The sequence below is a fragment of the Ceratotherium simum genome, chromosome 23, assembly GCF_057802395.1.
Source record: "Ceratotherium simum simum isolate JZ-2026a chromosome 23, ASM5780239v1, whole genome shotgun sequence".
Taxonomy (NCBI): domain Eukaryota; kingdom Metazoa; phylum Chordata; class Mammalia; order Perissodactyla; family Rhinocerotidae; genus Ceratotherium; species Ceratotherium simum.
Window position 1 is genome coordinate 2,546,840 of NC_141922.1, and position 12,972 is coordinate 2,559,811.

The 12,972-nt window shown below is 59.9% G+C and overlaps 1 protein-coding gene across 1 annotated transcript in view; it reads left to right on the forward strand.

Moving 5' to 3' along the window:
• Nucleotides 1-12,972, forward strand: part of TSNARE1 (t-SNARE domain containing 1) — a 123,382-nt gene that overhangs the window by 45,946 nt on the left and 64,464 nt on the right. Inside the window, exons 3-4 of the mRNA XM_087447388.1 lie at nt 2,977-3,126; nt 4,412-4,906. Of these exons, the coding sequence (XP_087303514.1) occupies nt 2,977-3,126; nt 4,412-4,906 (645 nt within the window). The remainder of the gene's footprint in view (nt 1-2,976; nt 3,127-4,411; nt 4,907-12,972) is intronic.

Consider the following 12,972-nt stretch of genomic DNA (forward strand, 5'->3'; position numbering starts at 1 on the left):
AGGGTCTGCGTTGTCCCAGTTGTTGACCGTTGTGGAGATCGGGGCTGCTTCTGTGACGCTGGCTGTGCTTCTGGTTCCTTACCCTTCTCTCTGCAGGGGGAGCCGGGTGGGCTCCCAGGCAGGACGGTGGGGCCAGGCGAGACCCCGTGGTGCAGAAGCAGCTGCCGTCACTCGGTGCCTGCTGTGCGCCAAGCACTGTGGGGTCCATGTGACTCTGCAGGTAATTATGCAGAGCTTACGGTGGGCTCTTCATTGTAAAATCCATCACAGATGCAGCAAAAAGCCAAGTAAAAGATTATTAACATGTAAAGAACTGACATAAATAGAAGGAAAACCCACAAGTCTTCATACAAATGGGCCAGATCTGTGAACAGATAGGAAACATGGATGATTCACTGTGTATGAGAAGTTCTCAGCCTCACTTGTACCCAGAGAGATGGAAGTGAAAATAGCAAGGCAGCACCACTGCCAGGCTGCGGCAGGGCAGGCTCCCGCAGGAGGAGAGGGCTTGGGCACCCTCCTCCCAGCTTCCGGACCCCCGGCTTCCCTCTCCCGGCCCAGCCAGGTCTCTTCTTGGACTGTTAGGAGATAATCAGAGACGTGGGCAGAGGTGTTCGCTGCAGGGCAGTGTATGAGAGAGAATGCAGAAATGCCGTCACTGCCCAGCTTGGGGAGACAGGGGAGTGAGCTCCGGTCTCTGATGCAGTGTGAGGCAGTGTTTAGGACTGGTTGTCAAAGAGCATGGGACGACCTCTGTGCGTGTCCAGACATGACGACAGGTGTGGTAGATGAACCAAGCAAAGCCATGTCCACGATCTTCTACTTCTGCAAGACCCCCACCCCCAGTGTTGACAGTATTTACTCCTGGATGCTGTGGTTGCAGATGATCGTTATTGTTTTCTTACAATTGTCTGCATTTAAACTTTTTTCTGTAATTATATGTAGTGGTCTAATAATCAGAAACAAACAATAATTGTGTCCCCCCCACCCCAAGTTCAAGGTTCATGAGATTCTGGTGGGCAGACCAGACTGGGTCCTCCATGGTGTCTGGGGACCATGTGGAGCAACCAGGGGCGGTGGGCAGGGCCTGGACGTCTGGTGCCTGAATGCCAGCGTGACGAGGTCATTGGGCGGTAACATGGGCTGCCAGCTGGGCCCGTGGTCTCCCTGCCCCCTGAGGAGGGGCTCTGAGGGCCCTGAGCAGCTGCTGACCCCAGTCGTCCTCCACACGCCGTCATTCGGGCAGCAGATGCTGGGCTGGGCTTTGTGGGCCTCGGGGGTGTCTGCCTGCGGGGGAGCCTGGTGCGGGCGCCTGGGGAGGAGGCCCTTTGGGAAGAGGGGAGTGAGGGGCCCTGCCCTCTTGGGAGATGGGCCCATCCTGGAGTCTCACGGGCAGAGCCTCAGACCCCACGAGATGCCTGGGCGCGGGGCTGCGGCCTCAGCCAGGGCCTCTCACTCTGGGACTGCTCAGGGCTGCGTCTCCTCTCCGGACACCGTGGAGAGTCTCTTGTTCTGACTCTGAAGCCTTCTCGGCTGCCGTTCTCTGTTCCTTGGGAACCTCTGCCCCCAAATAAGCTGGCCTGCTGCCCTGCCCTTGCTTCCCGTCCTCCCCTGAGCTGGGCGCTGGGGCAGGAGGAGCGGTGCTCCCCGCTCCGGGGAGCGTGCAGGCTCGGGGGCGAGGGGATCGAGGCTCTCTCCTGAGTCTGTGTGCTGGGAGCCCATCGGCTGCCTGTTGGTTTGGGGTGGTGCTGCCCCGAGGCGGGAGGATGGACGAGATGGCCTTTCGAGACCTCTCTCACCCCCAAGTGGGGTCCGGGTGGGAGCCTTTGGGGCAGTCCTTCCGTCCCTGTCATGCTGGGTGCAGTGTACCCCCCAGAGGGACGCAGGGCGGGAGCTGAGCAGGCGTCCCTCACTCTCTCTTCTCTGGGGGACATGCGAGACCAAGGCCTGTTCCGAGAAGGAGCTGCTGCTTTGGCACCTCGGTGCTGAGACTGGCCTGGGGATGGCTGTGTCACCGGGGAAAACTCCTAGTGGCCATCGACGTGGTCAGAAGGGCTTCTGCGTCACGTCAGCTGTTGCCTCCTGGAGCATGCTTCCTGGACGCTGCCCTCTCCTTCAGAGACCCCTGGGGAGAAGATGGTCACGAGGCTGGCCCATGGCTCTGGCTCATGTGGCCTCAGCCTGGCGCCCGGCCTCCGCTGACTCAAGGTGCCGTGGATTGGGAGGCACGGCTTGGCTTCAGGGATGTTAGGATGTTTAAAGGTGCGTCTTCGGATTGACGCATTCCAGCGAAACGTGTGCAGGAATTGTTTTTGAATAAATTGAAACGATCAAAGAGAAAATTGGGGTCCTCCCTGGGGTGCCTGACCCCACACCTGGGGCCTGTGGGGGAGCCAGGGAGATGGGGAGAGGCCGGGCAGGTGCCCGCGGCATGGTCGCTCCTCAGCTCTGCCTAAGTGTCGGGAAAAGCAGGTGTTTATTATTTGTGCTTCCAGTGTGCTGTGGAGCCGTATTTTTATAAATATGATAGAATGACCCATGCTTGGTGTTGGGAGATTTCAGATTGCCATAAACCTTCCCAAAGCCTTATTCTCTATTTCGCACGTCATTGTCGTGGACGGTAGCACTTGTCAAAGGCCTGGCCTGGTCTGTGGGCCACACCTGAGAGCCCTGCTCTAGGGGGTTTCATCCCGGTTTTGGATCACTTTTCAGAATAACTATGGTTCAGAGAAAGAGCTGGAACATCTAAAGTTCTGAACTCCCTGCTGGCTTTCAGCAAAAGGGTGTATTCTGGAGAGTGTGGCAGTCAGGGAGGGCTTCCTGGAGGAGGTGGGTCCAAGTGGCACTTCTCGCATGGATGCTTGGAGAGCCTGGGGTGCCTGCTGTCCTGCGTGGGGACCTTGCTCTGCCAGCAGTACCCTGAGCTGCTCTGTGGGCAGGCTGGGCATAACCATGACTGTCCCTTGCTGTCTGTAGAGTGCACTAAGTGTTGGACCGAGTATGGAATCCGCCATTTCCCCTGTCTGTCGCCAGAGAGCAGCCCGCAGGACCCCTGTGCGGGCAAGGATGGGGAAGGCCATCTGGGGCCGGCGGCCACACCCAGAGGCCCAAGGGCCAGGAAGCGAGGTACTTCCACTGGATGCTGGGTCTGGGGGGTCACAGGGAAGGCCACAGAAATGCCAGTGCTGAGGAGGGAGGGCCGGCGGGCGGGACCCAGTCGCGGAGGCCTGGAGCTCAGAGCTGCAGCAGGGATTCCGGCCTGTCTGCACCCTCACCGCCACTAGCCTTTCCCTTCCCCAAGGACGGCGGGCAGTGTGGCAGGGCTGGGCCAGAGGCAGGAGGGATGTTGCATGATGGCCAGGGCTGTCAGGGCCCTGTGGGCTCGAGGGATGAGGCCTGGCCCCGCAGGACCGTGAGTGAGGGGCTGCTCGGGCTCGGGGGACAGGGCCGGCGCAGTGGCCCCTTCACTCCAGAGCCTGCGTTCTTGCAGAGTGGGCTGGTGAGGGAGCGTCGGGGTCCTGGGAGTGTGCTTTAGGAGGAGAGGGGCGGTGGGCCTGCAGAGGTGGGCCTTCTGGGAGGGAGATGGGGACCTGGAGGGAGACAGGCAGGTGCTGCTCTGTGAGCTCGCCCTCCGGGAGGCTCAGACATGGCTCTGCCCTCAGGGGCCTCTCAGTGTTGGGGGCTCTGTCTCTGCCCCTGGGAAATGGTGGTCTGATGGGGAAGCTGCCTCCTTGCCCTCACAGGTCGTCCCCTTGCCCCTAGGCAGGCACAGGCGGCTGGGGACAAAGCTCTCGGATGAGCAGAGGCCTGGAGACCTTGGCTCTGTTTGCCGGCCCAGCCCAAGAACCCCTGTGAACTGAGAAGTGAGGGGCTGCGGGGGCGCAGAGGGGCAGGGGGCGGAAGCTGCAGACCAGCCCATCCGCCACCTGCCTGCCTTCCCGCTCCTGCCCTCCGCTCGCTGTGTGGGAGGGGAAGTGTCGGAGCTGCCCTGAGGGGTTTTTGACCAGGGCGTCCTGGCATGTCAGTGGTGAGGGCTGTCCCCTGGCGAGGGATGTCCTGGGAGCAGCCCTGGTCCTGGCCCCGAGTGCCTTCTGCCTGCTGACAGGAGAGGGCCTGTCTTGCTCCTCGGGCCGTGGTGGCTGCAGGAGGCGGGCAGGGACGGGGCCCTGTGGAGACGGGGCCCTGTGGTCCAGAAGTGGAGCACCTTGCTGGATGGCACCCGGCCAGGCAGGGGCCTGGCTAGGCTTGGACCCAGGCCTCTGGACACCCAGCGGGGAGTGGGCGGTGGCCAGGCGCAGGCAGCAGTGTCCTGAAGCAGAAGCCAAAGAGGAGGCGCCCCGGGAGTTGCTGCTGCAGCTGCCGTCCTCACCGGCCCAGGTGCCTTAAACGCCCCCTTTTGGTGCCTTTCCAGGGCCAGGGGTCGCCACTGAAGGCAGCGGGACACCAGAGCCCACCTCGCCGCCCGCCGCCGGCCCGAGGAAGGACTCGGCTGCCGGGGCCCGTGGCCGGATGGCGGGGCCCAGCGCCGCCCGGGCCAAGAAGAGGAAGCCCAACTTCTGCCCGCAGGAGACGGAGGTGCTGGTGTCCAGGGTCAGCAGGCACCACCAGCTGCTCTTCGGCTCGGGGCTGCCGAGGGCCGAGCCTGCCCGCAGGGGCCGCGTGTGGAGCCGCATCCTGCAGGCCGTGAACGCGCTGGGCTACTGCCGCCGTGACGTCGTGGACCTCAAGCACAAGTGGCGGGACCTGCGCGCCGTCGTGCGCCGCAAGCTGGGCGAGCTCCGCGGGGCGGCCCCCGGCCCCCGCCAGCCCCAGGCCCTGGCCCTCACGCCCCTGGAGCAGGCGGTGGCCAGGACCTTCTCCTGCCAGGCCCTGCCCCGCGAGGGCTTCGGCCTGCAGCCGCCCAGAGGTGAGTGCCTCGCCCAGCTCAGCCCCGCCAGCAGGCAGGCAGAGACCCCCTGGCCTGCCCACGCCCGCAGGCTGCTCCCCCTCCGTAGGGATCTCCCCCACTTCTCCCGCCCCCCCCGCCCCCCGGATCATCTGTACTGTTCCTCTCCTTTATCCTCCGCTCCTGCACCAGGCCCTCACCCACCCGTCCGTTCACGCACGCGGCGTTCTAAATCCTGAAGCGCTTCTGGTGGACTAGACTGCGCCCTTAGCTTCTGCGTCAGCACTCGCCCTCACCCCGCCGCAGAGCGGAGAGCGGGGCTGCACGGACAAGATGCAGCTCTCTCCGCAAGGTCATCAGCTTCCTGCTGTTGGACCATGACCTGCCGTAAGAGATATGTTGTCTGTTGCTGCCCCGCGTGTTAACACACAGCTGAAATATGGGCTTTTCAAATGGTGCTTACCTTATGTCATCCCATATGCTCCAATGTTTCTCTGTTCTGTCCTGTCCTGTCTGTCCTATCCTGTCCATTAAATAAAATGCTCTGCTGACTTTCTGAGCTGGTTTTGTGGCCTGGGCGTCAGAGCTGTTGGGAACGCGTGGCTGTTGCTGGGTTACATCCAGAAGAGGCCTCCGTACAGGCCGGGCCGCCCCTGCAGCGTCAGGAGGGGCAGATGGGGATGGAGAGTCGAGGTGTCCGGGTTATCTCGGGGCATCCCAGGGCTCAGGCAGAGTCCTTCGCGGGGCCGTCTTCCACGGGGTTGTCGCTCTGTGGGGTCTGAGTCCTCCAGGAAGGGGCAGAGTCCTTCCTAGGGCCATCTTCCAGGGGAGTGTTGCTCTGCAGGGTCTGACTTCTCCAGGAAGGCTCCGGTCAGGCATGGCGGGTCGGGGAGCTTGGTGGAGGTCAGTGCGGGCCTGATATCTGGGAGCTAAGGGTGTGGTGGGTCCCAGAGGGGCTGGGACAGTACACTGCGTGGACATGCACAGTCCGGGGCCACACAGGGCCGCAGCACTGCCATGTGAGGCCGTTGTGACTGTGAGGGGATGAGCACGTCCTGGTCCCCCGCTGGATTCCTGCTGCATGGGCATCAGGGCTCCGTCCTCCTGTGGGAGCTGCCCAAACAAGTGGCGTCACCTGGGCCTGGCCTAGAGCACGGGGCTGCAGCAGGCGGCCACAGCTGCCCGCCAGACACTGGCCCGGGTGTGCTTTCGCGCCGAGCTGAGGGTGCAGAAGGATGAGGCTGTGCTGGGCCCGGCAAAACCTCTCAGCAGTTAGGGGGTTCCTTTCCCGCAGCCGTGGGGAGCACCTGCTGCCTCTCGTGCTGGGGCATGGACGCCCATCTTCAGCCCAAGGCCTCTCCTTTTGTGCCTTGCTGGGTGAGGACAGGCGCCCCTGGGGGTCAGGCACCGTTGTGAGGCAGTGGTCACACCGGGCCTGGGCGATGCACAGGGCTGCTATCCTGGGGCCCTGGGCTCCTTGACCCCTGGCGGTCCCGTGGAGAAGCCTCCTGCCTCCTCACAGGCACCATCAGAATTGGCGGCTGATGAGGAGTGTGTGGTGGCTGTGCCTGGCGCCACAGGAGGGCTGGGCACAGGCTTGCTGGGCGAGTGATGGCCGAGTGGACGCAGCGTTGACGGGGTGGCAGCCATGTTGGTGGGGACAGTGCTGGGAGACAGCGGGTGTGGGGTGATGCTCCTCTCTCTGCTTCTTGTCCAGCCCTTTGTCTCAGGCCTCTAGTCCCTGTGCTGACCTGGGCCCCAACAGCATGCTATTTGGCTTGGGGTCAGAGGGCAAGGGCTGGGGGGAGGGCTCAGGCACCAAGGGTCAGGGTGCTGGTCCCCGGCTGCTCTGCAGGGGTCCTTGCTGGGTTCCCTCCACTCCTCTCAGCCCATCCACTACTGTCCCTTCCTTGAGTTCATCCACACCCACCAGGACTAGTTTTTACTGGTCACCAGTGAGAATCCCTCTGCCCCCGCCTTCCCAGGAGATGTGCGTCTGGACTGTTAGCCTGTGTAGACGCCGCAGGTGTGCATGGGGGTGTGGGGGCACGGGGGCCTGTGCCCGAGAGCAGTAGAGCCGTGGGGGCGGGTGAGAACCGAGGTCCAGGCTGTAATCCAGGAGCTGTGATTAGCGGCTGAGCCTCAGTACCAAGAGGTAGAGACGGGTGGGAGAGAGGAGGTATGGGGGATGGCGGGTCCATGCCTCCTCAGTCCTGGCCGGGCTGGGTGCTGGAGTTAGGTTCTAAGGGGGCGTTTCTAATTCCTCACCTAGTCTGTGACTTTGTAATTGGGCCAGAAGACACACAAAGAACTTGAGAAACAAGGAGAGGCCAGCATGTGTTTGACTGGCAGCCGGTGCAGGCTCTGTCTCCTCTCTCCGAGGCCAGCCCCACGGCTTGGTGATGTTGTCACAGGTGGTGGTCTGGGCGCTGCTGCCCGCCGTGTCCTTAGTGTCACTTGGTGTCCTTAGTGGCACCTGGTGCCCTGGAAGGTGCACCCTTGCCTGTGTGCTGGCAGGGGTCTCGGAGCTCTGGAATCCCGGAGGCCAAGGGCCTCCTGCTCTGTAAAGTGGGGTGTGCGAACCTCCTGGGCCGCTGTGATCACAGGGGGTGTGGAGGTGCCATGCCCGCAGGGCCCGGCAGACCTCTGCTCCCTGGTCGCTCCCGTGCTCTTCCCAACGGACAGTGAGGCCCGCTTGCTCCCTCCTCCGAGACCAGAGTGCTGCCCCTGCGCCCAGCCTCGCAGCCGCCCCCTTGCACACAGCCATCTGCCTCCCTGGGGCACGCTGGACCCTGAGCGTGGTCACTTGGCCCCGCTCTGGAGTGGCCCGTTCACTGCCAGCCCTCCAGCCCCGGCGTGGGTCTCCACGCCGTGTCCCCGTGTCGGCGCTAGTGCGTTCGGCTGAGGTCAGTCCACCTCACGGGGCAGGGGAGTGAGCCGCACGCTCCTCACAGCCCTGCCCTCTGCCTGTCCGCTCTTCGCTGTCCAGCGGCTCTCCTGTGGGAGCTTGTTTCCCTGGGGCCCCGGCAGGGGCGGGGCAGGAGCCCGGGCAGAGGCTCCCGGCCTGGCCTCGCGGTTCTGTCCAGACATGTCCTCTGTACGAGGCCTACGAAGGCTGCCTGCCCACCCCGCCCATGCGACCTGCCTCAGACTCCCACTTCCCCGGTTCCTGAGCGCGTGTGGAAGGTGGGTAGCACTGCCCCGGTGGGAGCGCCGCGGGCCCCTCAGCCCCCGTACTGCTCCCTGCTGGACCCCCTGTGGCCGGGCCCAGGCTTGGGCCCGGGCGCAGAGCCTTCCCTCCTAAAGCCTGTGCGACGCTGTCATCTGGAGAGTGCAGGACCACTTCTCCGGGAGCACGGGGTCGCCTGGCCGGTGCCTGCACACCCACGCCTCGCCTGTGGCAGACACCGCCAATCCATCACAGCACCATTAGCCACTAAAGGGCATGAAGCGGCCTCGGCATCCTCAAGTGGCCCTGTGTACCCACCTGGCCGGGGCAGGAGCCTATCTTCCTCCCTGCCCCGGCGGCAGGCTCCTGGCTGCTCCCACCTTCCCCCTGGGCGGCCCGTCTCCCATCCCCGGTACAGCAGGGTTGTCCTCCTGAAGTGGGGTGCTGTCCCTATTCCCGGCCCTTCCCCACTCCTCCCCAGTGCCCACAGCACAGGCCCAGTGACCCTGCTTCAGGCCTGCAGGCCCCTCCTCTGCCTCCTCTCGCCTGGTCCTCTAGGTGCTCTGAGCTGCCTGCTGCTCTGGAAGGCTGAGGGCCCCGATGTGCTGGTGCCTGTGCCCCAGCTGCTCCCTCCTTCCATCCTCTGCCTTGCCCACATGTGGCTCAGGGTCCTGTGACCCCCCACCTTGGTGGGGCAGACATTTACCCTGGTGTCGCCTGGGTGAACATGCCTAAGGGGGTTCACTGAACGGCTGTGACAGACGTGTGTCTCGATGTCAGGTCCACTCTGGGGCTGCCTGCGTTCTGTGTGTTCGTTCCAGGCACCACAGGCTGGTCCTGGCCGCCGGCCGGGGGTGCTCCCAGTGAACCTCTTACGGCCACGTGCCAGGATTTGGGATTTATCTCTCTTCTCCTTCTGGGTCCACCGGTTGTGGCTCTCCGTACTTGAAGCTATGGTGACGGGTGTATGAGATTTAGAATGGGGATGCTCTCCCAGGGTATTACCCCGTTAGCTCCGTTCACCGTGTATCCGTCAGCTGGACGTGACCAGGGACCCTCCTGGGTAGAGAGGGGGGCTGGACACCAGTGACTGGCCAGGTTATACAGAATCCTGCAGCTGCTTGTGCTGGTCTCAAAGGTGAGAGGAAGTCCCAGGTTTCCCTGCAGAGGCCTGGCTATGAGGGCGGAGCCGCTGGGCGTGCTAGGACCTGCCCAGGACCTGCCCCTCGCTGGGGTCACTCGTGTGGGACCCCCCACACACCCTGTGTCCCATTTGCATGGGAGGCTGGCAGTGTCTGGGGAACGGCCTGCCCCGGGCCCTGAGCCTGTGCTGGGCGGACCCCAGCAGGCTGTGAGGAGACGCTGCTGTAACCCCACTCGACAGCGAGGAGGCCACGGCCCCAGCCCAGTGGGGCACTGGGTTTCACCCAAGCTTGTCCGACTCTGGAGCCGAGAGGTGCCCCCTCTTCCCCTGGCTTGTCCTGCAACTGGGGTGCCGTGGGACCCCAGGCACCCCATCCTTTGGTCGGGCCCTCAGCGGGATGTGGGGAGCTGCCCAGCCTCAGGTGGCGCTGTGGTGGGGCAGAGCCTGCTGCGGGTCAGCGCCCCCAGTGGTCTGTGTGTGCGGGGCAGGCTGGGGGCTCCCTGTGCCGACCACAGAGAGTCACGTGGGTCCCCCTTCCGCCGTCCGGCCTGCTGTTGCTGCAGGTGCCTCTGGGACCTGGGGAAAGGAAGGGCAGCTTGCTGAGCACACCGGGCGCAGACCCTGTGACTTAGCGTGTCGCCCACTGCGTGTTCGCTTCTCTCCCTGCAGTGGGCAGATAATGGCGGGCGCCTGCGGCAGATGTGGGAGATGGGGCCTGAGCCAGGGGGAGGCACGTTCCCTTTCTCTGGTGGTTTTAGAAAGTCCCGTTATCTCTGCTCCCAGTAGACGTGGAGGGCGCGTGGGGATGCTGAGAGAAACCCTGAGAAGCTCCTCCGCTGTTTTGTTGTATTTTCCGAGTGCGGGGAAGCCGTTGAGGTGGGGAAGAAGCAGCTATGTCCTCCTTCCTTTCCGGGGTGTCCTAGGGGGCCTGGAGAACAAGGGGCGCCCCCATCTGGACTCCTTCAGGGGATGTTGCTTTGCTCAGCAGACGTTTCTGGAACACGTAGCTGTGCAGAGGGAAAGGGGGATGGACCTGTTGTTCCCCTGAGAGAGACACCCTGGCCAGTGGGGGCTTCCCCCGCCAGGAGGTGGGCGGGGGGCTGAGCAGAGGTGTGAGCTGTGACTTCACCCTTGTTTGACGAGGACAGGGCTTTATCCGAGTGTAATTTGGGTGCAGTTCAGTGCGTCCACTTCAGGTCCCGGTCAGTGAGATGTGCTTGGACACACGCCGCCTGACCCCACAGCGAGGTGAGGAGCGTTCATCCCCAGGACCGCAGACGCTTCCCTGGGCACCCCCTCACCCTGCTTGAGCCCCACTGCTAATCTGCTGTCTGCCACCGTGGGCTGGGTTCCTTGGAGAGTTCCACAGAGATGGGATCCTGTGGCCTGTGCTCTCTCGGGTCCGACGTCCTTCCTCGTCCCAATATGTTTGGGGACTGTCTGTATGTGTTGCGAGTGTCAGCGCCTCATCCTTCTACTGCTCAGGAGTGGATGTGCCATGGTTTGTGTCTCGTCCTCCCGTGGGGGGTGGTTTCGTTGTTGCCAGCTTTTGGCTGAGTAAAGGTGCTGTGAACATCTGTAAAATCTGTGTGGACGAACGTTGTCACTCTCTGGGGGGGTGTGGATAAATACCTAAGCGTGGAATTGCTGTTCATATGCAGAGTGTCAGTTTAACTTTTAAAAAACTGCCAAACCGTTTCCCAAAGTGGTGGTTCCGTCTTCACTTCCCGCGGCAGCGAGGGAGAGCACGCTTGCTCTGCGTCCTCGCCAGCTTTTGCTGTTGGCAGTTGTCTGACTGTAGCCCTTCTGTGGGTGGTGTGCGGTGGGATCTCCTGCTGTTTCAGCTCGCTCTTCCCGGATGCTGAGTCCTGTCATGTGCTCGCTGGCATCTGTACCTCGTCTGGGGTGCAGTGTCTGTCCACAGCTGTCAGCCACCGGATGCTGGGCCCTCGGCCTTACCACGTGGCGTGAGCTCACTCTGGATTCTGGGTACCAGGGCTTGTCAGACGTCTGTACCGTAAACCTTTCTCTCAGGCGCCGGTTTGTCTTCTGTTTTCTTAACTGTCTTTTTTGAAGGTCAGAAGTTGTACATTTTGATGTTATTGGTGTTTTCTTCTGTGGCTTTTGCTCTTTGTATCCCACCTGAAAAGTCTTTGTCTGCTGTACCGTCTCAAAGTTTTTTTTTTTTTTTAATAGTTTTAGCTCTTACATTTGAGTCTATTATTAAATGTTGAGTTAATTTTGAGTTTGGTTACTTTGGGCTGAGTGTCAGTGTATATCCAGCTGTCCAGCACCAGTGGCTGGAAAGACTCTCCTTCCCCATTGAGTGACCTCGGCACTTGTGTCTGAAACCAGGTGACAGTGTGCACGGGGGAATTCCATCTGTCCCCGTTGGTCTGTGTCCCTGCCTGTGTAGCCCCACAGTGTCTTGATGACAATGACTATGAAGTGAGTCTTGGAATGAGTTGGGGATGATTTCCTCCTCCTCTGTTTCCTGAAAGAGTTGGTGCAGAATTGGTAGTATTCTTCCCTTAAATGTTTGTCAGATTTCATCAAAGAAGCCATCTGAGACCGCGTTTCGTGGTGGGGAGACTTGAAACTACTGTTCCTTTCATGTTATGTGCTATCCATGCTCTCTGTTCTTCTCAAATGAGCTTGATTGTTCTGTGTTTTCCAAGGAGCTTACCCACATCGCCGTGTTAGTTGTCAGATTTACTGGCGTGAAGTTGTTCATAATATTCCTCAGCTGTTACATGGACGCCTGTGGGATGGGTAGTGAGATCTCCTGTCATTTCTGATACTGCTCATTTGTGTCTTCTCTGTTTTGTTCTCAATTAGTCTGGCTGGGCGTCTGTCAATTTTATTCATTGTTTCAAAGAACCAGATTTTGATTTCATTAATTTTCTCTATTTATCCAATGTTGATGTAATTGATTTCTGCTCATCTTTCTTATTTCCTTCCTTCTGCCTACTTTGGGGTTAATTTGCTTTTGTTCGATCATTGACTTGAGACCTTTCTTCTTTCCTAATATAAGTGTTTATTGCTATAAATCTTCCTCTGTGCATTGCTTTACTTGTGTTTTCGTTTTATTCAGTTACAACTATTTTGCAATTTCCTTTGTGATTTCTTCTTTACTGATAGTTGTTTAAAATGTGTTATTTAATTTTCAAATAATTCTCTGTATATCCAGATATCTTCCTTTTATTGATTTCTATTCAATTCTGTTGGGATCAGAGAACATATTTGTATGATTTCAGCTGTTACAAATATATCGAGCCGTGCTTTCTGGTCTGGAATATGGCATATCCCAGTGCACGTTCCATGTGCACTTGACGAGAATGCGTGTTCAGCTGTTGTTGGGTGGAGAGGCTGTAACTGTCGTTCAGGTCCAGTTGATCAATAGTGTTGTTAAAGTCTTCGTACCCTCGCTGATTTTCTGTCTGCTGGTTCTATTAACTACCGAGAGAAGGGTGTTGACAACTCTGACTGTAATTGTGGATTTGTCTGTTTCTCTTTTCCAGTCTATCAGTTACTGCTTCATATGTTTTCAAGCTGTGAAATGAGGTACGTGTATATTTAGGATTGTTTTGTTTTCTTCAGCAGTTGACCCCTCTGTCGTTGTAAAAATGTCCTTTTTATCCCTGTTGTTCTGAATTCTGCTGTATCTGATTACAGTGTAGCTACTCCAGCTTTCTTAGGATTACTGTTTACATGATATAATTTCCCATCCTTTGAGTTATAAGCTACACCTGACTTATATGTAAAGTGGGTTTC